Source organism: Cheilinus undulatus, linkage group 15 (genome assembly GCF_018320785.1).
Source record: "Cheilinus undulatus linkage group 15, ASM1832078v1, whole genome shotgun sequence".
Classification (NCBI taxonomy): domain Eukaryota; kingdom Metazoa; phylum Chordata; class Actinopteri; order Labriformes; family Labridae; genus Cheilinus; species Cheilinus undulatus.
Window position 1 is genome coordinate 42,920,006 of NC_054879.1, and position 24,065 is coordinate 42,944,070.

The following is a 24,065-nucleotide window of genomic DNA, read 5'->3' on the forward strand; positions in this document are numbered from 1 at the left end:
ACCAAAAGTTAAATAACTTTTGAACCATAAATCGTTGCCTCTTGTTTTTCCTCTTGCAGCTATCTGTTGTGTCATCCCATTGACGCTGTTGATGCCTTTGAATCTTATGGGCAGTTTTTTCAGTGAGCCTGGGACTCGTGTGACTTTTGGGGACTTTAATGATAAAATCCAGTAAACCCAATTTTGAATGTCTTTTAATCCATTTTAATCAAATTAAGATCATTTATTACCGCAAGCTTGAATGCTAACCATCATATTGTTTACCCTTTGTGAGGGTCTGTCAGCCAATAGCAGGCTGTTCCGTAATCACGCCATGCTGCCCAGATAAAGCAGAGAGAGAGAGAGAGAGAGCCTGTGATGTAGCCCCCTGTATTACTGTTATTTTAATATTTAGCTCACAATAATCAGCAGAAAAACAACTTTAAGGTCACGGAGATGCTATACATTATGATTCTATTTGTTTAGTCATGTTCTGAGTCACATATACAGTGCTTAACAAATTTATTAGACCACCTGTCATATTTGTCCCAGAGACCATCCAGCATCATGAAGTGCTTTAATGCTGACTCCTTCATTTTCAGTGAGCTCTCCACGTTTTACCATTTTGAACAGGAATGAGGAATTTCAAACTGAATTCACCCACATTTGAGCCGGCTCACTGGGCTCCTCTGAGAAGCCAGCAATTAATCAAGCATAACATTCAACCACTAAAACTAATTTTTCGAGTAAATAACTATAATTTGACATATTAATCTATAAATACTAATGTACTTTACTTTTTTTTCATTTTTTTTGTAAATCAGTAAATTAGAAAATTCATGGATAACAATAGTAGTTATATTTTAGCATTAAAAATATCATTTGGGTTAAAGAGCTTCTACATACTGGTGTATTAACCATTGCAGAAACATCAAAAATGATCTTGGTAATTACCAATGCTGTTGATTTAGGGCCGCTGTGGCATAAACCTTATTTTGGTTAGGGTTAGGGTGGTCTAATAAATTTGTTAAGCACTATAGGTCTAAAATAATTTGCTTGTCTGCACAGTCAGTCCAGAAAGTTCACATTGGTATCGGATCAGTTCTTGGTATCGGAAACAAACTGGGATGGGAAAAATGGTATCGGAACATCCCTAATCAGGGCACCCTACAGATACAGATGAAAACCCAAAACGTAAAGGTAGTGTGTATTAGGACATTATTATAGTTGAATTTTCAAAAACATCCCCTGTCAAATCTGTCTATCATTTATGATCCGAAGAAACAACAACATGGAGACATCCAGCTGCCTGTAAGACGGCTGACTCTGGAGTTCCTCACTGCTGTTCATCATTTATACGGCACTTGACTTTGAAGCAAGTCAAGTGCTCTGTTTCAGCAAAGCTGAGTCAATATTAAGTTAACTTGCAACAGAAAAGCAAAAATACAAGCACCAAGCTTTATCACATTTCACTGACTGTAATGGAGTTAGGCAAAATAAAACACTACTACATATTCTGGAAAATAAGAATATACATTTGCATTAAACTGCCCAGACACTATAAAACATTACAGCACAAACTTTTTGGTCATTCCTTTTGAGATACACTGTGCATAAATAAGTTTGACGTATTTTCCTATTTGTTTTTGTAAATAATGACAATATTGCATCCTTTTAAATAAGCACTTTCTAATTATTTTATACATTATCTTGAGAAACTCATTTAAAAGTTAAAAAAATCAAGCAGGACTTGATGGCAAATCCCTGCTTTATACATCCTGTAAAACCTCTGGAACATTGCGACTGCCTGCATATTAATAATACTGAGTAACACGAGGTTTTGAATTTCTTGTTACATCCGAATGGAACTAAACTATCAATAGGTTCCTAGTGGGTGCTAAAGATGTGATGTGTGTTTCCTGTGTGGAAACCAACCAAAAAGCAGATTATCAGTGCTCGATGGCTACTTACTGTCAGCATTGCACCCACTTTCCATCGCACCATAGGGAGGGGCAAGCAGTCCCGCCATGCACTGATGATATCTCTGTAAAACAAGAAAACACATGCAGCGTATCAGTCAGAACATCCAAACAGTAGTAGGGGAATTACTGGGTAAAGCTAACTTCTTCCTTCCCTTCATCAACTTGGCCATGAGAAGTTAAGGTTATGCCCTGTGGTCAGATATGTGAAAAGGTACATGTCTTAACTAGGGCTGGGCAATTAATCGCAAATGAGATTAAATCACAATATGGCATGTTGCAGTTTACAAGTTGCAGACATTGCAATATTGCTTTAACTTGAAATGTGTCAAAATACCAGTTTAATACATACATTTTTTGCAGATGCAGAGATTTTATGCACATTTTGCAAACATTCAACTGTAATTTTTATAAAGTGGTTAACAAAAATTGTCCACTTCGTGTTTTATGTACATTTTTCTTAATTAAAATGAATGACATAAAATAATATAAAATAAAATAATCCCCATTCAATAAAGCCATTTATATCAAATTTGAAATATGAGCAACAGTAATTGCAATTAGATATATTTTTACTCATTCTGCCCTAGTTCATTTTATCTAATATTGATGAAGCTTAGCGTTAGCTCACATAAGTTATACCCCTAGCTGCGATTGGCTGATAGCCAGCTGACACCAATTATTGCCTCCCAGCTCCCACAGCTCTTTCTCTCAACACAGCAGCCTATTTAAAGATGACGTACTGCTCACTAACCCCTGCATGCATCAATGCTGATGCATCACGCTGCTGCTAGCAAAGCTTCACCTCCTCCACCCCAGCCTCCTCCTTTAAAGGTTAAAGCTAGTTGCTCCCTCATATTCAGATTCTGCTACTATGAATTTATTGCTTCTGAATAATTTCATTGCATTCAATGAACATTGTCATAAATGCATCTATCCATATGGGGGTTTCTGGCCATGCACTCCCCATAAAAGTCAAAACATGCTCCTTGACTAAATGTAGGTTGTAATATAGAATGATTTATTGCTTGAAATTGTTGAAAAATACACAAGATGAGGTACCTAGTAACAATCGCATATCAAATCACAATTGCAATACTGGGGGAAAAAAATCACAGTTGGATTATTTTTGCACATCATTCAGCCCTAGTCGCATCTCAGCAGCTCAGTCACCACTGGTTCCTCTGATAGAACTAAGATTTCCCAGGCCATATACCTGGGAATAAATTGTGCCAAATTGTCTCTGAGACTCTTTAAAAACATGCATTTTTTCATCCTGTTTCATTGTTTTGTTACATCTTTTGTACTGTCTTAGGCCCAAGCTCTACTACGTCTTATTAAATTCATCTGACTGACCAAAAACTCTGAACCACCTGTAAGTAAAATCAAAACCTGCAAGTTGCTCAAAATTATCAAAAACATACAGAAAAATACGTATATCCTTTATATGTCATGGCTTTTATAGTTATCTTTCTGGCAGAACCCATCACGCTTAAGTCCCTTCAATACCATTTTAGGCATTCCACAAGGGTCCATTCACGGTCTCCATTTATTCAGCACATATACAATGAAATTAACTCTGCCAATCACACTTAGTGTACATTTATATGCAGATGACACTGTTTCATATGTCATAGGAGCTTTGTCTAATCTAGCCATGCAGATGTACAGCTGGCATTACATTTCTATCTCTTAGCAAAAATAAGGTGGTTTCAAATTGTTGAAAGGCAAAAGTATTACTAAATTCTCCAGCGCTCTGCCTCATCCAAACCCTCTCAAGGATATGAATGAATTGATGATAGTTTCAAATCCAAACTAAAAAAAACATATTTATTTCTAAACACATGTATAACAACCAATTAAAGTTTAAACTGGATATTGTTAAGAGTCTTTCACATACAGAGGAATAAAATCAGAAAACCTATCATCATACGAACATGGTAACTGTGCTACTATTCCATCTAACTATGTGTTGTGTTCATACAAGAATAACCCAGTTAAGTATTAACTCTGGCTTTAAATCTACCCTAAGATTCAATTCCCTGTTTTCCCTTCTCTCTATTTCCTTCTCCATAATACATTCATTCGATTACATTTTTAAATGTAATAAAGTACTATCTCCTTAAAGCATGACATTACAACTGTACATGCATTATATCATCACTGTGCCCTGCAGCATCAAAGACGTTATGTAATGAACATCATACTGCACCCATGCTCTCTTGTAAATGTCATGTTTCTGTTCATGATGCTGGAGCAGGAGGTCAGTCCAACCACAGCCAATGAGCCGTTAAAAAATACTGCAACAAGATATTATTGGTTGAGCCGACTGTAATATGAACCTCTACAGATGAAGAACAATCCCACAACTGAGGATAAAAAATGTCCAATGCTGGATATAAACTCTGAATACATTTTATGGTGCTATAAAATTCTTAAGTTTCACTTGGTTTTAGTACTGACAATATAAATAAATCATCATAACTTTACTTGAATATAAATCATAGGCAGTGTTGCTTAAGGAACGAGGAACTCTTTTACAGAGCACCCCGACCTCTACAACACGGGCGGTTCAAAGCATCAAGAGTAGTAAAAGCTGTGATTCTGAGCTGTTTTCAGAACCTTTTGCTATTTCTCTGCACACTTTTAGAAACTGTAGACACACCACTACTCTGTGGTTGCATGTAGTGTTTAGCAATAGTCTTTTAATGTATGAAGTACTGCGCAACGGCTCATCGACTAGCACCTAGTTAATGTCGCTAAAAACAATGACTGGCTAACGAAAGAACGGCATCCATTGTTTTTTTCAACTGGTTATGGTTGTGACAAAAAGAACACAAACAACTGTGAAATCCATTTTTTTAGAAGCAGCAAAAGCACCACAGTTAGCATGGGTAGGATGCTAGTTAGCTAGCCACTGGCCAACTCAACATAATGTTAGCTTACACTACTAGAAACAATTAAGAAGTACTGGTTTAGCATAATGCTTTATGAGCAAACATTTTTCAAAATAAATCATTCTTTAACATGGAGAGGGTTACTAACCTACATTACACTGTTTTATCTACTTTAGTATACTCTAGGTCAGGCATATGAAAGTGGCTCTGCCATCCTTATACTTTCCTTAGTGGAAAAGTTTGGACAGCCCTGCTCTATAAAGTAAGTTGTATTGTTCTTTTGGTAATGAAACTTTCAAAACCTATCACCATGCAGTTCTAAGCTAGTATAATGTTCTGGTACAACTTTAAGCATTCATAGCAAAACCTTAAAAATACTAAATTCTAAACATTAGGGAAAACAACTGGATCAGCATAAAGCAACCCTATTATTTATGATGTAACCCTTAAATTGCATTGTTTAAAATTTTCATTGTAGTTTTAAAGAATTTGTCAAGTAGATTGATGATTCAAGATTCACTTGTGGTAAAGAACCAACAAAACTGATTATGTGCCAGAGCAACTGTGTTCTAAGTCAATAAAAAGCTGATTTTGGACCACTTAGTCACCAGCCAATTTTCTCTATTGTCCTATCTTCTGGTCAAAAAAGACTGAACGACAGCTAGAGCTATAGAGCCATTTGCTTGGTAATGTACTCTCAGAGGTCATGTTTTAAATTCAATTTCTTCCCTAATCACTTTAGCAACCCTTTAGGAGGAACACAGCTTTCTCCCTCAATCTAGACGGCACAGTCTAGAAACGTCCCTGGGATCTCACTTCTCAGAAGCATTTAAGCCATTTTTCCCACAATGAAGGTTGACTTTCTCTCAGCTCATTAAAATACTAAATGATACATGAACCCCAAGTACAGCCGCACAATCATGAAACTGCATCTTTGTGGAGGGGATTTTATCCACGTATTACAACAGATCTGATTATTCAGAGTTAATGTAAGCAACCAAACAGAAACATTCAGAGTCTTTTCAACAATCCTATCCGTCTTTGTTGACTATTAAAGGATTTTAGGATTAGGGAGGAGCACTTAAACCGATCAGCACATGAACAAATGAAGTAAACCCTTCAGAGCCGGTAAAGCTGCGCTCCCTGAGGGCTAGGATCCAGAGCGCAGGGCGGGTGTTGTTGTTTCAGACGAGGTTAAGCATTACTGTCAGGTGTGTGAAAAGCACTCAGTTTCTATTTAGTTAGTAATGATGTCACTGACTCTTACAACACATAATGCATTTATCATTTCAATCTGGAGCCTTTTGTTTACAACCTCCAGCTTACAACTCTGTACCCCTGTTCTTACATTCTAGTGCCATGCACTTTGTCTCTAATGTAATGTGCATTACTAAAAATGTATCATCAATAAAACTGACTGAATTTGCATGTGTTTTTTTTGACTGTGCAATTAAATCACTGATCAAGAAAACATTTCTGAACTAAAACCAGCTTTTAAGGTGGGACTGCTGCTTTTATTTGTGACCCTTTGTATGATTCCCTATTGGTCTGATAGAGACAACATATTTTAAGCTATCATGAGGGGATCTTGAGACTTAAGAGGTTTTATTAGACACATTTTTAAGTTTTAAAGGTAAACTTGGTTAAATTTTTGCACTATAACATGATTACACGATCCATGTTATGTATGTATTTCAGTTTAGTAAAAAATCACCTTCAATAATTGATAGTTTTCTACATTTTCAGGGTTTAAATGGAATCTTGTCATGGTGGTCACCATGACACAGCCATCAGGCAGACATGACATGTTTAAAGGTCACATATCTTACCCTTTTAAGACAAGTTTATATTGGTTTCAGAAGTCCTCAAAACATGCCTGTGAAGTTTGTTGCTGAAAAAACACTCCAGTATTGGATTTTTGCATGTCTAAAATCCCCTCTGTTTCAGCCCTGCTCAGAGCGAGCTGTTTCTGTGTCTGTGGCTTTAAATGTTAATGAGCTGTCTGACTCCGCCCCTGCCCATGCCCCACTCATGAAATGGATTAGGCTTAATGGGTGTGGCTCTCCTGATCAGCTGAGAGGAGGATCAGGAGAGGAGGGTGGAACTTTCTTCCAAGCGGGGAGGGCCAACCAAACCTGTGGGTGGTGCTAACTCCCCACATGACATCATGCGGGGAAAATCTGAGAGCAGCTTGTGGATTTTTCTGATTCTTCGGGGGGATTGTGGACAGGCCAGGGGAACATATTTTTGTTAGAAAAGCCTGAAAAGGTGATTTTTTTTTCACAATATCTCCTCCATTTATCATTGCTGTGGAATCACTGTATGTCTGAACTGTATGTGGAACTGCGACAGTAAAATGCCGCTCTGTTGCTGTTTCTCATTCATGTTTTTGCTGCTTACTTCTTATGGACCTTGATGAGTGTCTGCTAACAGCTGGACCTTCTATCTCCTAACAGGACTCTGTTTAATAAAAACTGCACTCTATGAAGTGATTTTACAAAACAATAACCCAACATTTTTGTTTCATGGATGAAACTCATGTTACTGTTTTGACTGAATCAGATTGAATTTACCTTCTTAATAAGAAGCAGATTAATAAAAACTGAAAAAGCATTGCTGTGGCTATACAATGTATTTGTCCTCTTAAATGTTTTAACCTTTTAGTGATTTTATAAAGCAATCAATGTCAATGTAATTTGTTGGGGTTTTTTTTGCCAAAAAAAGCAAAAAATAAACCCTCTATAATGTCAACGTGAAAGCAGATTTCTAAAAAGTAATGTCTATTAAATAAATATTTGTAAAGAAAACTAACTGCATAAATATTCACCCTCTAAGTCAGTATTTAGTAGAGTCCCCTTTGGCCGCAATCACAGCTCTGAGTCTGTGTGGATAGGTCTCAGTCAGGCTTGCACATCTGGACAATGAAATTTTACCTTATTCCTTTTTGCAAAACTGTTCAAGCTCTGCCAGGTTGCACAGGGATCAGACATGAACAGCTCTTTTCAAGTCCAGCCACAAATTCTTTATTGGATTGAGCCACTGCAGAACATTCTCCTTGTTCTCTTGCAGACTGAATACGATTGTCCTCCCGGATTTTCCGATATTTTGCCACATTCTCTTCTCCGCAGCCTTCCAGTGTCAGCTACCGCGAGGCATCCCTGCAGCATGATGCTGCCACCACAGTTCTTCACAGTGAGGATGTTGTGTTTGTTTTGATGTGCAGTGTTCATCTTCTTGTCTGATGACCAAAAAGCACAACACTGCTCTCATCAGACCAAAGAACCTTCTCCGACTTGACCATGGAGTCTCCCACATGCCTTTTATGAACTCTAGCAGAGAGTTAATGAGTTTTCTTCAACAGTGGCTTTCCTTTTGCCACCCTCCCATAAAGCTTTGACTGGTGAAGAACCTCAGTAACAGTTGTTGTATTCAGAGTCTCTCCCATCTCAGCTGCTGAAACTTGGAACTCCTTCAGAGTGGGCTCTCTCACTAGTCTCCTTCTTGCACGCTCACACAGTTTGTGAGATGTCCTGATCTAGGCAGATTTACACACGTGCCATATTCTTTCCATTTCTTGACGATGGATTTAACTGAAATCGGGGGGTATTCAGAGCCTTGGAAATGTTTTTGCATCCATCCACTGACTTATACTTTTCAATAACATTTTCTCTGCATTGCATGGAGTGTTCTTTTGCTTTCATGATGTAATAGTAGCCAGGAATACTGATGAACCAGTTACTGGACCTTCCACAAGCCACTGTAATAATGTGAGACAAATTCACTGCTTTCAGGTGATCCCCTTTTCACTAATTGTGAGGCTATTAGCACCAACCTCTGTTGAATTAGGTCAGTCACTTATCTTACCTACATTACACTGTAGAAATCTGTTCTCACTTTGACATTAACAAGGTTTATTCATTTGTAAATAAAAGCAAATTATATTGACACACCAGGTTTATGTATCTCTGCATCTGCACTCACATAATCTTATCTTATTGATTTTAATCTTCAGCCTTAACACTAATGTTCTTGGAGACAAGAGTACTGGGATTATTACTCAATGTTATCCATTGTTCAGGGATTAAGTACATTACCAGCGATGTCTGAGTGACACATTCAGCCTATTCACTCATTGTCCTTTATCATTTTAATCCCAGAGGAAATCAAAAGTAAATCAATGAGAATAAAACTGCAGAAATGCTTAAACTGTGAAGATATGTTATAACAAATACATGTAAGGAATTACAATAAAGATTTATGAGGCTTGTTTAAAGAAGAAGCCAGAGCTAGATGTTCTCACCATGTTCCTTTGAAACACAGTTCAAATATTTATGACGACACTTTGTGTAACCACAAAACAGCCACTGGGTGTTATTTGTACAACTTCTTCCCTGTAATATTTTTTTTTACTTCCAACATTACTGCTAACTAACAGAGATGTCTGGAGCTCCATCCCTTTTAAAAGAGCAGAGGCAGACTGGAGATTTTAAGGCTCACTCATCTCAGACACTTTAGCATTTACTGAAAAATAGACCGTCTGTATTCATGGTGGAAAAACTGGCATGGCACAGTCAGCTGTAAAAATGTCTTCTATTGTTGTGGTGGTATTTAAAGTGTCAGTATTATATAAACACAGTTTAAGCATGGTGCTTAGTGGGCTTATTATGTCTAATTTCATCCTGTTTCTTACAAACTAAAGTTTGATTTATATGAGCTGATACCATTGCATTAAAGGAGATTATGATGTGGAGCTTCAAGAGGATTTAGCTGAAGTAGCTGAGAGGTGTTAAGAGCACTTTGAGAGTAAGAATGATGTTGCGTTTGATCAGACAGGTGGAGGTTTAAGGAGTTGAAATCCCTTCAAATCCATGACACAAGGAAGAAAATCGAACTTTGGTCTGTGACCCCAAAGGCAGCCTTAAAATGACATAAACTCTTTCCCTATTAGGTCACTTTATGAGCATAAATATTTCTCATTTGTTCTAAAAATATACACTTTGGAGAGCAAGAAGTTTAGAAAATGTAACTAAAAGTGAATAAATGGATTTGAAGACATGATCTCAGTGTGTTGACACGATTTTAAGGTCTGTTGTCATTAATGCATTAAACGCAACATGATTTATATTTTTTAACTGCATGTTTTATTGTCCCTTTCAGCACAGTTTGGTAAAGCTACTGCAATGGCTGCCTACAGCCAAAGTAAAGTTAAATAAGTCCACCACCACTGCTCCTTAATGCCAGTGAAGTTTGTTTATGAAAAAAACAACTCCAGTATAGGATTCTTGCATGTCTAAACACCCCTCTGTTTCAGCCCTGCTCAGGATGAGCTGTCTCTTTGTCTGTGGCTTTAAATGTTACTGAGCTGTCTGACTCCACCCCTCTCAGGAAATGGATGTGCCTCTCCTGATCCTGCTCTCAGATCAGGAGAAGAGGGCGTAACTTTCTTCCAAGCAGGGAGGGCCAACCGAACCGGAGGGTGGGGCTAACTCCCCACATGACATCATAGTACAGCTTGTTGAGCACACATTTTCTGAAAGGTGGAGAAAGAGAAGGGGGGGTGGATGTTTCTGATTCGTGGGGGGGTTGTGGACAGGCCAGGGGCACATATTTTTGTTAGAAAAGCCTAAGAAATTTTTTTGTTGCATTGGCATTTCATTCACATGGAAACAGCATTTTGGGAGGCCGTTTTGCAGAAGCTACTGTGTATATTATGGCTTTTACAGCTAAACGTGATGCTCCTTTACCACCACCGACAACAAATGGTCATGAAAAACAGTAGAAGCGCAAACAGCTTCAGTCTGATTTAAGGTTTTATGTTAAAGAGAAGTTTAATTTCTCTATCAAACAAAAACAGCCCTTCTCCATGTCAAGATTTCTGATCTAAAATACTCACTGACTGACATTTCTTTGCTTTATTTTCCCACTGTTGAGTTTTTACTGCTGTCTGCACATAACTCTGTTCTGAATGAAGTTGTAAATGTGAATGAAGAATCATTTCAGTCAAACCATAACACCCACTCTGTACATCAAACAAAATAAATGTTCTAAAATGACGTGTATGTTAAACATTCTATATGTTATGTTACATCTTGGACTTAAAATTATCATTTTAACATGCAATCAAGTATTTTATGTATAATTGAAACTTGATTTTAATTTTCAAGATGATGTTCAAGACAAAAGGCCTCTTAGAGCCCACCTGAAGTACACTTTTTCAGGCTTTTCTTACAGAAACATGTGCCCATGGTCTGTCCACAATCCCCCAAGTCCCCACATGATGTCATGTGGGGACTTAGCCCCGCCCCCAGGTTCGGTTGGGCCTCCCGGCTTGGAAGAAAGTTCCACCCTCCTCTGATCCTCTTATCAGCTGCCAGATTCAAGGAGGATCAGGAGAGCCACATCCAATAAGCCACATGTATTTCTTGAGAGGGGTGGAGTCAGACAGCTTATTAACATTTAAAGCTACAGACACATAAATAGCTCGTTCTGAGCAGAGCTGAAACAGAGGGGTTTTTAGACATACAAAAATCAAATACTAGTGTTTTTTTTAGCAACAAACTTCACAGGCATGTTTTGAGGACCTCTGAGACCAATATAAACTTGTTTTAAAAGGGTAAAATACATGACCTTTAAAAAAAGTTACAAATACAGGAAACCGCCCAACACCATTCCTTGCTGTACTTCATGAAAATATATGTATAAATAATTTATATATTTAAAATGATTAATGTTTCATAGTATGTTCAAATAATTTAAAGATAAACTTGATGTACTTGGGTGTACATGAGCGTAAAAAAGTATCTCATTAACCACCACATGGTGTTTATCCTCCTCTAAAAGGCGGCTTTAGAAAAGTCTGCAGTAACAGATGTGCCATTCTGCTCTCCTCCAGTGAAGCTCGGTCAACTGTTGTGCACATTAGCTCTCATACACTGACTTCACTGTTCACAGCAGGATATACACATGCATCTTTCTTAAACCTCTCTATTACAATAATGTGCCATGTTTCAAAACTCCCAAAGCAATGAAAATCCCCCACAGAGAGAAAAGATGCTGAATAAACAGCTCATATCTCTATCATAGTGCTCTGCTTTATAAGTGTCTACAGTCCTATCTATGTCAAAACAAAACATCTCAGTGCATTCTCACTTCATGCTCCACCTCAGTCTTTCACGCTTGAGCAAGTCATTGCATTGTGTGCATCAATGTGCATGAATGCACTGCTGTATTTTGAGTAGTTCACCCCACATTGTGTAACATTCATAGTGCAAACTGTTCTCAAAGCAGGCTGATTATTCTGAACTCTTGCAGGAACGCTTTGGGGAAACAACTGAGGGGGAATCTCCCCAAGAATCCTAAATCACACCAGTCCTTTAAAAGTTACTCCCAGACAAGCAGAGATCAATTCTAAACTCCAATAATAACACAGGAATTAAAATATCACTTTTAATATCTGGGTTGCAATTTCTAAATATCAACATTGTCAGCAAGAACATAGTTGCAACATGGTTGATGTTTCAAAAATTAATCCATATTGTTGAAAAGTTTGTCAAACATTACCTTAAGATGCTACCAGCGTCTGATACAGCCAATAATAATTAACAGAACCTCCAAAACCCTCCTAATCAGTCATGGCTCATATCCAGCATGGTCCAACATGATCCAGCGGCTGCATCACCTCAGCCCGCACGCTGCTCTGAGCGCGTGCAGAGTGAGCACACTGTGTCAGTCGAGCAGAGTGCCAGTCAGCTGCTGACTTCTGAGCAGCAGTTGCTAGGTGATTACTCAACTCCAGTCACTGAGCACACTGGAGAGCATGCTCGATCTGCCTCTCCTCTCTCTCTCTCTCTCTCTCTCTCTTCTCACATACACACGCCTTTGCTAATCTGCACACACAATATGACAGAGATGCTCGTTTTCAGCTGGGCCAGGAGCTAAAGCAGAGAGCGGTCAGTCTAACAGGAAGGGAAAACAACAGGAATGTAAACAGTATTTGAAAAAAGAAACGCTGCTTTCATCAACTTGTAACTTTTTTAGCAGACCTTCTCCTCAAGCATGATGGGTAATTTTTTCAGCTTGAATTCAATCCTTCCTTGAAATGTACAGACAGTACCATCCAGGAGTATCATGTTCCTATCACTGAGCTCCTTCCTCTCAAGGACAGAAAGCAGCTGGTGTCTTATCTTTAACCTTGCTACTTATCAAAGCTGCTCTGAACTCCCTGAGCCGTTTCCAAATTAATCCACTAATCAAAATATTAGAAAACCACATAAGAACGTTTTAAAGCAAAATATGTGAGATAGTAACCTGGGATATGCCTCATCTGAATGGTGTAGCTCCAAAGCGTATACTAAGATGGACAGAGCAGCAGTTACCTGGGAGTGAAGACAAAATATTTAGAGCACCCCCTGTTGACTGGCAGCAGTATCGCTTTATCAAACCAAGTATCTGTTGTAATAGTTGGTTATTATCATAGTGATTCATTTTAATGTTTACATATGTCTTCTAAGCATTTTTTTAACCTTTCCCCTTAATTTGACTGCACAGCTAAAGAAAGACAAAAAAATCCCTAGCCCTAAAGGCCTTTGCACACTGAGTTTATTTTTTCATCTGAATTTTTTGCATTTTTGGGCCTTTATTTGATAGAAAACAAAAATTGGAACCCTGTTTATTAATTTTGCTATTTATTTTTTCATTTTTGTGACCGAAATGAAAAAATTGAAAAACGTCAATATGGAAAAATGGCTTGCTTTTCCATTTTTGGTAAAAAGCGAAAAATGGAAAAATAGCTTGTTTTTCTGTTTTTCCATATTTGGTCAAAAAACAAAAAAACTGAATAACGAAGCTTCTCCCAATTTTTTGAGTCTGGTTTCAACCAGGAAACAGATCTGTCAAAAAAAATAATACACTGACCTTTCTGCCCCCCAACTGACAACTGCCATCACACTCCAGTGACTTTCTGAACTTGAGAGTTGCTTCTCAGATACATCACTGAAGATGCGCCCTGATCTTGGAATTCCAACTGGGAAACTTGGAGCAACTTCAGTAGCCCGAGTTACCAACTAGTAGCGACTGGAATGCATATAACTTGGGTGTGACATCATCCCAAGCTCCCAAATCGGCCTTCAGAGGTAAATGAAACTAAGCATTGGGAATCACATTACTGCAAACCATGTGGGTCTGCTTAACCAAGTAAGCCAAACTAGCACCTGTGTTTACTTTTATTTTATAAAACATGGTTAAATAGTAGACATTTCATCTTGTTAAGATATGATTCAATGTAAGTCTAAGGGCATACTGAGAAAAAAAAGATGTGATATAAAACAAAGACAGAGCAGGCGGGTTACTTTATGGGGATAAAAATATAATTTGGATTTATATACATTGACTCAACATAAACTGAGGGAATAAGGGCTTATCCTGAACAGACACAAAATTAAAAATGTATAAAATGTATTTAAAATGTTTTTATGATGGACTGTGGCAGGCAGAGACATCTGAGAGGAAACAGATTCCAATTTCCCTCCCAGTAATAAATTTGATTTGAAATTTTAAATTGATTTACTGTTTTGTTTGCTTTGAATTCACTTTAGTCTGCTCTCTCATGCTGGAGTTGGAATGTCAGAGCAAAAGAAAGCAGGAGTAAAATGGTTCTGTTCCAGCTTAATCAATTAAAATCAGAGCTGTTCTTTCCTTAGTATTTCCTGCAATACAGACCTGTGGTGTTTTTATGAGCTAACATTTATCGTGAATTTCGTTAAACCCTTTTGAAAATTGATTTGATAATGACATCATTCTTTTCCTTCATGTGTCCTGTTTTATTTGAGATACGATTTTTCAGATGCTGATGCACCAGAGGACATACATCAGTAATGTTTAATATGATCTTCCTGCTCTCCCCGTTCACATATTGGCTGTGCACTTCCAGTGCTTTGACCCCAGATTCGGCACACTATTTAGATGCTGGACCCCCAGAGCATCCATGTGGCCTTTTCTCAACCCCTCTGCACCCGATCCACAGTCACCAGAGGCCACGCTGCAGCCCTGCCACTTTCTGTTCATCAGCTCTCTCCACTAGCTGCCCAACAGGCATCTTCTATAGACCGCTGATACTCACACACCAACAGCCCCCCACACACACACCGTCCCTCCTCACCCACTCTCTCTGCTCAGCACCCAACAGAAACGCCTGCAGCCAAAACATGCATGAGAAATACACACGACTTCTGCGTAGAAAAGCTAAGATGTGTAATTTGTCACATTTAATCCAAATGTCACGGCTGTTGGATAATGAGAGCTGGGCCACGTGCAGGCTGACGTGACTGTAAAGGAGCAGCTTTACCCCTAAAAACAGAACCGTGTTTTCACAATCGCAGTGTCCATCGGAAGCAGGAAACAAAGAGAAAAGTAAATTGATGATCAGGTCATCTAAGCCTGGGTCAGCGTGCTGCTCGTGTGTGCTGAGCTGGGCTCATGTCTGCTCTGCTAAACAAACAGCACATGGCTGCCTGATCCCAGCGGTTGTAGCAGTCAGCAGTATGAGAAAATAAATATCAAAGTTGCATGCATGAGCGGAGCCTATACACACTTATTTATGCATAGGGTGTAGGGCTGGGCAATAAATCGCAAATTAGATTAAATCACAATATTGCCTGCAACAACTTACAAATCCCAGAAGTTGCAATATTACTTTGACTTGAAGTCTGTCAAAATAATAAGTTTAATACATAAATTTTTTTCCCATTGATTTTATGATTTTATGCACATTATGCAATAATTCAAGTGTACATTTTTTAATGGTTTACAAGAATCTTCCTTTTCATATTTTATGTATGTTTTATTTTAGTCAAAATGAGTGACATAAAAATGATAATAACCCTTCTATACAGCAATGGGCATCAAATTTGCAATATGAGCAGAAATATCTAGTCATTTCTATCTAATATTGACGAAGCTTGGCATTATTTTTAACCCTCAGCTGCGGTCAGATTACAGGCAGCTTTAACCTCCCCCAGCCACCTCCTTTATAGCTTAAAGCTTGTTGCACTCCCATATATTGGATTGATGCTACTGTGGATAAACTGCTTCTAAAATAATTTATTTGTTTTCAATGCACATTGTCATCTATGTATCTATTAGGGCTGGGCAATTAAACGCAAATTAGATTAAATCGCAATATGAATATGGCCTGCTGCAATTTACAAATTGCAGAAGTAGCAATATTTCTTTAACTTGAAGTGTGTCAAAATAGCAGTTAAATAAATCAATTTTTTGCAGTGGCAGAGATTTCATGCACTTTCTGCAAACATTCAAGTGTCAATTTTTTTATAATGGTTTACAAAAATCCTCCTTTTTGTGCTTTATGTATGTTTTTCTGAATCAAAATGAGTGACATAAAAATGATAATGCTCTTAAACAAAGCAAATGACATCACATTTGCAATATAAGCAAAAACAGTTAGCTCATTCTATCTTGAGTTGTCTTGAATTTGTTGAAAAATGTATAAGTTTAATCGCATATTAAATCACAATATTGGGAAAAAATTGCATTTAGATTATTTTTGCAAATCGTTCAGCCCTATTATGGTGTGTGCTTGTTATAGTCACAATCATTGGACTGAGGAAAGGCAAAATAAATAAATAAATAAATAAAATAGCACTTTACTGCTCAAGAATAACAAGAGACACAACAAAAGATGTTCTTCTCTGGCTCTGCTTACTTAGGCATGATAAAATAAAACATTTTTTGCTGTTAGACAAAAAAAAACTTAAAAGAAAGTGACATAATCTGCAACAAATACATGATCCTTTTGTTTATCAAGGCAGCACTCACTATGGCACAGTTTTATACAAGTGCATGGCCACAGGCTCCAGAAGGACAGATCCATGTGGAGGAGGAGGAGGAGTATAACTCTGTTTCAGAGCTTCCTTTTCAGCTTGAAGCGGGGTAGCTTGTAATCTCCTCATCTGTGCTAGCATCAATCAATGCTGGGAGTATCTCTTTGCTTTTTCAGGGCCATGAGCAATAAAAAAAAAACACAAAACGACCTCATGCAGCTTAAGATTTTTAAAGCACCACAAAAGGCGTTTTAGCTTTAATAAAAACCTGTGTGAGGTAGCTGAACTTCATTTATTTAAACAGCGGGAACACACCAAGGGAGATAAAGCACGTTGTTTTTTCCAAAGTACATCTGCGCAGACCAACAAAGACTGAAGTGATTTCAACAAGCTATTGTTCTGCAGCACTGTGAGGAAAATGAGCATCATTACCAGGCTGAACGGTTTCTTGAAACTGTTGTAGAAGCATCACATTGTAGCATGCCTGCAGTGAGTGTAGTGATTATCTGTCAACAGGTTGATTACATGAGTTGTGACTCGATGTGAGGACTTATCAGGTCTGCCAACTTTTAAAGTGAAGCCAGCTCAGCAGATCTAACAGCAGACAGAGGGTTTGTGTATCGATACTGACGCTGTTAAATGATACAGTGCTTATAAAAAGTACTTACCCTCTTGGATGTTTTTACTTTTATTGATTTTCTAAATCAATGATGGTCAATATTGTTTGGATTTTTAACAAATCCCTCTTAAATATTAAAGTGTCAACTGAACAAAAAAATAAGATAAAACAAGTGATTGCATAAATAACCACCTCTTTAAACATCATATATATAATGCAAAATACTCTTTTTCAGGCTTTTCTAGCAAAAATACATGCCCCTGGCCTGTCCACAAACCTCCCAAGAATCAGAAAAATTCATTCCCTCCCCCCTCTCTTTCTCCACCTTTGGGAAAATGCACACTGAAACAAGCTGTTCTCGGATTTTCCCCTTGTGATGTAATGTGGGGAGCTAGCACCGCCCAAACATTTGGTTGGCCCCTCCTCCCATCTGCCAGCTGAGAGGAGAATCAGGAGAGCCACATCAATTAAGCCACATTCATTTCCTGAGAGGGGCGGAGTCAGGGGCAGAGTCAGACGTCTCAGTAACATTTAAAGACACAGAAACAGCTTGTTTCTGTGGATTTTAGAGGGTTTTTAGACATGCAAAAATCCAATACTGGAGTGTTTTTTTTTTTTTAGCAACAAACTTCACAGGCATGTTTTAAGGACCTTTAGGACCAATATAAACTTCTCTTAAAGGGGTCAAATATGCAACCTTTGAAGTGACTGACCTAATTCAACAGAGGTCCTGCTAATTGGTGCTTGAAGTCTCACAGTTAGTGAAATAGGGATCACCACAGTGCAGTGAATATATCTTAAGTGATTGGAATATAAAGACACATGTGTCTTGAAGGCCCAGTCACTGGTTAATCAGTATTCATGGCTACCATTACGCCAGGAAGACAATAGAACACTATGAAACTCAGGGAAAAAGTTATCAAAAAGTATAAGTCACAGGATAGATACAGAATTTCCAAGGCACTGACCATGTGTAAATCTGCCTGAACAGATCGTCCTCACAAACTGAGTGACCTTGCAATAAGGACACTAGTGAGAAAGACCACCAAGGCACCTATGACTACTCTGACGGAGTTACAAGCTTCAGCAGCAGAGATGGGAGAGACTCTGCATACAACAACTGAAGGTACAATATTAATTTAATCTGAAATTTGTGTCAAAATCCCAGTTTAAAACTTTGAAATGTTGTGCATGACATGTTATGCAATTATTCAAGTGCCACACAATCACAATTCCAATTTTTTTCAAATTATTCATCCGTAGTTTATTTTAATGTTGTTTGTTATAATATAAAATGATTAATTGCTTGTGTTTGTTGGAAAATACATTCTTAAGAAATAGCTACATATCAAATCCCAACCACAATATTGAGTAAAAAAATTGCAATTAGATTATTTTCCCAAATTGTTTAGCCCTATACTATAGCAAGAAAAATCAAAGTTGTAGGCACAACTAAGTGGTTAATTTGTTGTGTATAATTGGAGTGAAGCAGCTTAACCCCTGTACGCTGCCTAAACCTGTCTCAAGGTTTCAAAATTTTGAAACTTCGTGCAGCTTTCTCTTGTTCTTTTTTGGGATGAGCTGTCAGGGTTTCCCCTCTTTGCTGAACAGAGCATCATCCTCCTCCTGGCTAGGGACAGATCTAGAGATAACCGTGGTTAACCATGGACTGACTGGTCACCCAAAAAAACTCAACAATGAATTGCTATTTGTCTTGTCAGCCATTAAATGAAAGTTGTGGTGTAGGCATTGTTTTCTCTAAGTATATTAAGCTTATCATAACTTACATTGGATTGGTTTTACTAACTAAAGGTGTGGCATATCAAAGTGGCCCAGTCATCCTTACCTTTTTTTTGTATTAAGCCCTTATGGAAATAAATTTGTACACCCCTGGACTATATTAAGCATTGCCAATTTTTAATGGTAACAGTGTGCAGAAGTTTTCTTGCAATTCTGATGGATTCATATCTCGCTAAGGTACCCGCTTTTTGAAAAAGATGTACTTTTTTGGTCTTCAGTTATTTTTAATACTAACAGTGGTTGTAATACTGGTGTTGGTTCTAAAACATGTGGAACATGTGACAACCCTATTTCCCATGATTTCAAACTGACCACCCTGAAGAAACTGAGAGAAACTGGCTTATTGAATCATACTTTTCAGAGTCCCCTATTCAAGTGAAGTCACAAAAATGAAAAGAGTGTGGAGGGTCGTTAACATGAGACAGGGAAAACACTGTCAGAAAAACCCAACAGAAGTTAATAGAGCCCTGAGGGCTAGTAAGATGAAAAAGATCCCATGTGAATTTTAAAAGTTCTGTAGCCAATTACATCAGCAAAACAGTTCAAATTTATACTAGATTCAAGTAAAATGTAGTAGACTGAACTGCACCCACAGTAATTACAATGCATGATTGAATAGGGCTCATACTTCACACAAAGGTTGCAGAGGTAGAAACACATCCTGGTAAATACATTTCCTGTTAAGTAGTCCCATACATTCCATGCCAAAATATTAAAACACACACATCACACAGTGTCAGCATACTTTCCACATCTTAACAAAAATCAAATATATAAGGACAAAGTATAACCATCATAAGAGGGCAGTAAACCTGCAAATCAACTTGACACACCTGACTGAAGAGGTCACCCCTGGGAAAAGGCTAAACGTGATCCCTTGTAGCACTTCCACTTGATGGTCAGCAAACATCCACAATGGGTTAAGTATCCAGTCACTCTGCTGCTGGGCTGAACACTCACACACACACACGGCTCAAAATTTACCAGCCCCCTTATGCCCTTCAGTCCCAGAGGAAATGGGCAGTGTCCCTCTCTCTCTTTTTCTCTCCCTATAAACCAGCACAGAGCCATGGCTCATGCAGAGAAGACGAGGCTCTGCACAGCTTGAAACCTCCCGTCTAACACGTAGGAGAAGGAGAGGTGAGTTGTCAATAAATGGTCCTTTTCCTCTTTAATTAAAACACAATCAATATATCCCTCAGGCTCTTACAAAGATTTAAAGTACACTTTTTTTATTTTTCTCTTAGAGAATATACTTTTTTAATATCATATCTGCGCTCTGGTATACTGGAGTTATACTTGTGTTATAAAATGAAGCAATAAGAATATACACAGACCCAAAAAAAGCTGTTTCTTCTCAGCACAGCACTGCCATCTTGTGGTCAGAAAGTGTGAAAGACTCAGGCACTGACAAGACTGAAAATTCTGTGAAATGCCTGCACATCAACAAAGCAGAAGGGTTCAGGAAAAGAAAAAGAACAGCTCATGGTAAACCTGCAGGGGGGGAACAGTAAAATCATCATCCAACCTGTATTAATCACCATGACACTCTGCACCACCTACACGCTGGCTTATGCTAAGCTTGATTCGTCAGTGTTCCAGTGTTCAGTTTTTCATTCCAGTAAGAAGAAATGAAGACGGGGGGCGTCCCCTGGTTTAAAGCAGATACAATAGAAATTAAGGGGTGAATGGAAGGATATGCATGCTGCCTTTAAGTACACCTACTCAGCTGTTACGGATAAAAATAGCAATTTTTACCTGGTATTGTGAGTGATTCTAAAAATAGATTCCCTGTGTCACTACAGCCTGAAAATCAGGCTGAAGTTAGTTTGCACTTAAGTGCTCCAAAATTGAAAAGAAAGGGTTGAGCTGGACAAACCTGAAAGATGTAATCTCTCTAATTATAAACAAAATTAAACTAAAGAAAGTGAAAAAACAGCATTTTCTATAGATTTACACAAGCACCCACCGTGTTTTAATCTCCATGGATGTGTCACACATTATATTATAGCCAGAAAAAGACTGTGGGCTGTGGAAGGTACAGATGGAGCAGACAAAGGTACTCACGTCCCATAGAGACCTGAACTCCCTCTGCTCGATGCGGAGGAGCTCACTGAATTCCCGCGTGACAATGGTGGCATGTCGGGGGGTGTTATCCAGGATCGACTCCCCGAATGCTGTGCCAGTTCCCAGGGTGCAGATCGTAACAGCATCCTGGAAAAAAGGCAGGGATGATCATCTAGATAAACAAGAATACGGTGGCACAGCAGCAGACGTAAGTTGTTCAAAAGAATTACAGGTAAAATTGGTCAAAAACACCTATCCAGGAATAGCCAACTTTAATTGAATGGGTTATATAAGCTGGAAAACTTAATTGGATCAGAGCATGAAGCCGTAGCTAGGTCAGGTTCAAAGTTGGTAACAACAGAGGAGAAAATTAGGATTTTACACCTGTTTTCAAACTGGAGACTCCAAAAAGAATAGATTTTTTTATATAGCATTGCTAATAATTGCCTGAGAAAAAGACATCACCACAGTGGACTACTGAGAACAACAAATGTGAAATTATACAAAACCAGTCCATGAGTCTTCATGGCTGTAATCCTGTTGGATTTAGATTGTGGGGACTGTTTCTGATGCAGCAGGGCTGTTTCTAATGGATTTTTATGATCAGCAGAGCTTCTGATGCTGAGCTGTCACCTTTATTATTGTTTGTTTGTTGTCTGACAGATGCATTTATAGTGGCTGTTGTGTTGTTTTTACCGTGGGATGGTTATCATTGTCAGAGTCCTGAGAATCAGACTTTCTGGTGGTGTGTAACACGTGTATACTCAGGCCCTGAATTGTCTGTGCCCCGATAATCCCAGAGAATGGGTCGTCTTCATGTTGAGATGATATCAGTGCGTGTGTGTTGGATCAGTAGCAATGGTGCTAGCATCCTGGCTAACAGTTAGCTCATTTTGGAGTTGTGTAATGCTATTACTGGATTCTGATATTTATTCATGTCAGTCACTTTTCACCACCATTTTTGCTCATCTTTACAACTTTTAGCCATTCTTTCTACTTATAACTCATTTTTGCTGCTTGTTAACCTCTTTTTGCTAGCTTATCACATTTTAACCCTTTTTCTTATTTATCTGGATATTTTTTAAACTTTGTTATGGTATTTTTATGATGTATGGTATATATATTACGGTAATCTCGAACAGCACAGTGAAAATGGTAGCTTTGGCAAAAGATGAGTGAGAAAGGAGAGTGAGGGAAGAGAGTAAGCGGGTAGCGAGCAAGAGTGGTGTTTTGTTTTCAAAAAAGGTGTTAGATAGTGGCATTTGTGTGTGTCTGGCATGTGCAATAACAATATGTTACTTGAGAATGTTGAAAATGCATTTTTCCACCTTTATTTGCACTTATTGTCGCCTATATATAGTTATCTTTTGCACTGTGTTTTGCACACCCAGAGTCCTAGACTCAAAAAATGACTGGTGATTGTTCTAAACATGTATAGGTTCACATTTCAAATGTCAAATCAAAACTTCATAAGCAATAACATAATTATTATCACAAAAGCCATGAAAAACAAATCTGTTTTTGTGTTTTTCTTCTTTTAAACTGCTGACAATTCCATATAATGTGCAATAATCATTAACCAGATGTTGAAAAGTCAAGTTCAAGTACTCCTGGGAAAAGGGACCAAAGCTCTCAGACTTTCGGCATTTCCTGACTATTTTACAGCCATAATAACAAAATATGTCCAAATTGCCATTTTTAGACTCAGTAGGTAAAGGGTTAACCAAAATGTTTTCTTTTGGTTCATTTTTGCCCTGTTTTGACCCCTTTTTACTACTTTATCACTTTGTAACCCTGTTTTTCAAATTTATCTTGATATTTTTTTGCAACTTTGTTTTGGTATTTCTTTTTTTTATGGTGAAATGTTTTTATTGATTTTCCATTTATTAGGTGAATACAGAAAAGGATGATGACATTATAAATGCAAAACAAAAAGCCAACTCTCAATTGCATTAAATTGTCCCAGATGAGAACAGTGTCTCTGTAAAACAGGATGTAATAAAGGACATGAACCTTTTCCCTATCTAAACAACCCACTCACTCATCACCATTGTTTTGGTATTTCTAATCCATACTTTCCTTTTGTAACCCATCTTTGCCTGTTTAACCTATTTTTCACTTCACTTTTTTCACTTTTTCACTACTTATGAACAGTCATTTTGTAAAAACCTTAAAAGTAAAAAAAATATCTGAATACATTTAATATCTGCAATATTAATATCTAAATGTTGTGTAATGTTGTGTATACAGGAAAGACAAATATAGGTCAACATGTAATAAACTAGAAGATAACACAAGTGTATGAAAAAATGAAAGGCTTAGGTTCTACTTTGTGTTTTGTTAAGCCGTACCTGATAACTTGAAGTCTCTGAAACTTTGACATCCAAAGAACCAGACAGGACAGCATACCAGCTGGTGCCAATGTCTCCCTGGCGGTACACTTAAATCACAAAGTAACACATCACGATACACTCTTTTAACATTTTCTTGCCAGATATACAGCATGAGCATTAATTTGGACTTACATGTGATTCCTTTCTCCAAGCACTCGTAGAAACTACACAGACAGATCTGCTGCAGCAGACTGGGGTGGAACCTCTCAAAGGCCTTCACATTTTTCAGACGGGCCAGGATTATGTCGACATCCTCTCCAGAGCGCTCTGAAGGGCTGCAGGGGAAAAAAAAGATAGCTGCTTAAACAAGCGTGGTGCCTGATTATGCTACAGAGTCTGATTCCACGAGTAGCACAGGTGCATCTTGGATGTTATTTTTAAAACAGCTGAAACTCTGCAGGAGGGATGTGACACCAATCTGTCTCTGAGGAACACTTCCATCTGATTTGATTTTAGAGCTTTCATGACATAACTTAAATTTGCTCAGCAGCAGC

The 24,065-nt window shown here is 38.0% G+C and overlaps 1 protein-coding gene across 5 annotated transcripts in view; it reads right to left on the reverse strand.

The window, feature by feature from the left end:
- rapgef4a (Rap guanine nucleotide exchange factor 4a) overlaps window positions 1-24,065 on the reverse strand; it is a 60,005-nt gene that overhangs the window by 30,657 nt on the left and 5,283 nt on the right. For 3 of the 5 annotated variants that reach the window (XR_005992984.1, XM_041806929.1, XM_041806928.1), the window contains exons 2-5: window positions 23,704-23,846; window positions 23,530-23,618; window positions 21,179-21,325; window positions 1,951-2,023 (exon numbers count right to left, since the gene is read on the reverse strand). Coding sequence is in view for 4 of the 5 variants with exons in the window: in XM_041806929.1 (XP_041662863.1) it covers window positions 1,951-2,023; window positions 21,179-21,325; window positions 23,530-23,618; window positions 23,704-23,846 (452 nt within the window). In the remaining variant the exon portion in view is untranslated. Of the gene's footprint in view, window positions 1-1,950; window positions 2,024-12,415; window positions 12,554-19,944; window positions 20,031-21,178; window positions 21,326-23,529; window positions 23,619-23,703; window positions 23,847-24,065 lie in introns of those variants that run through there. The other 2 variants (XM_041806931.1, XM_041806930.1) reach the window with 2 other exon arrangements.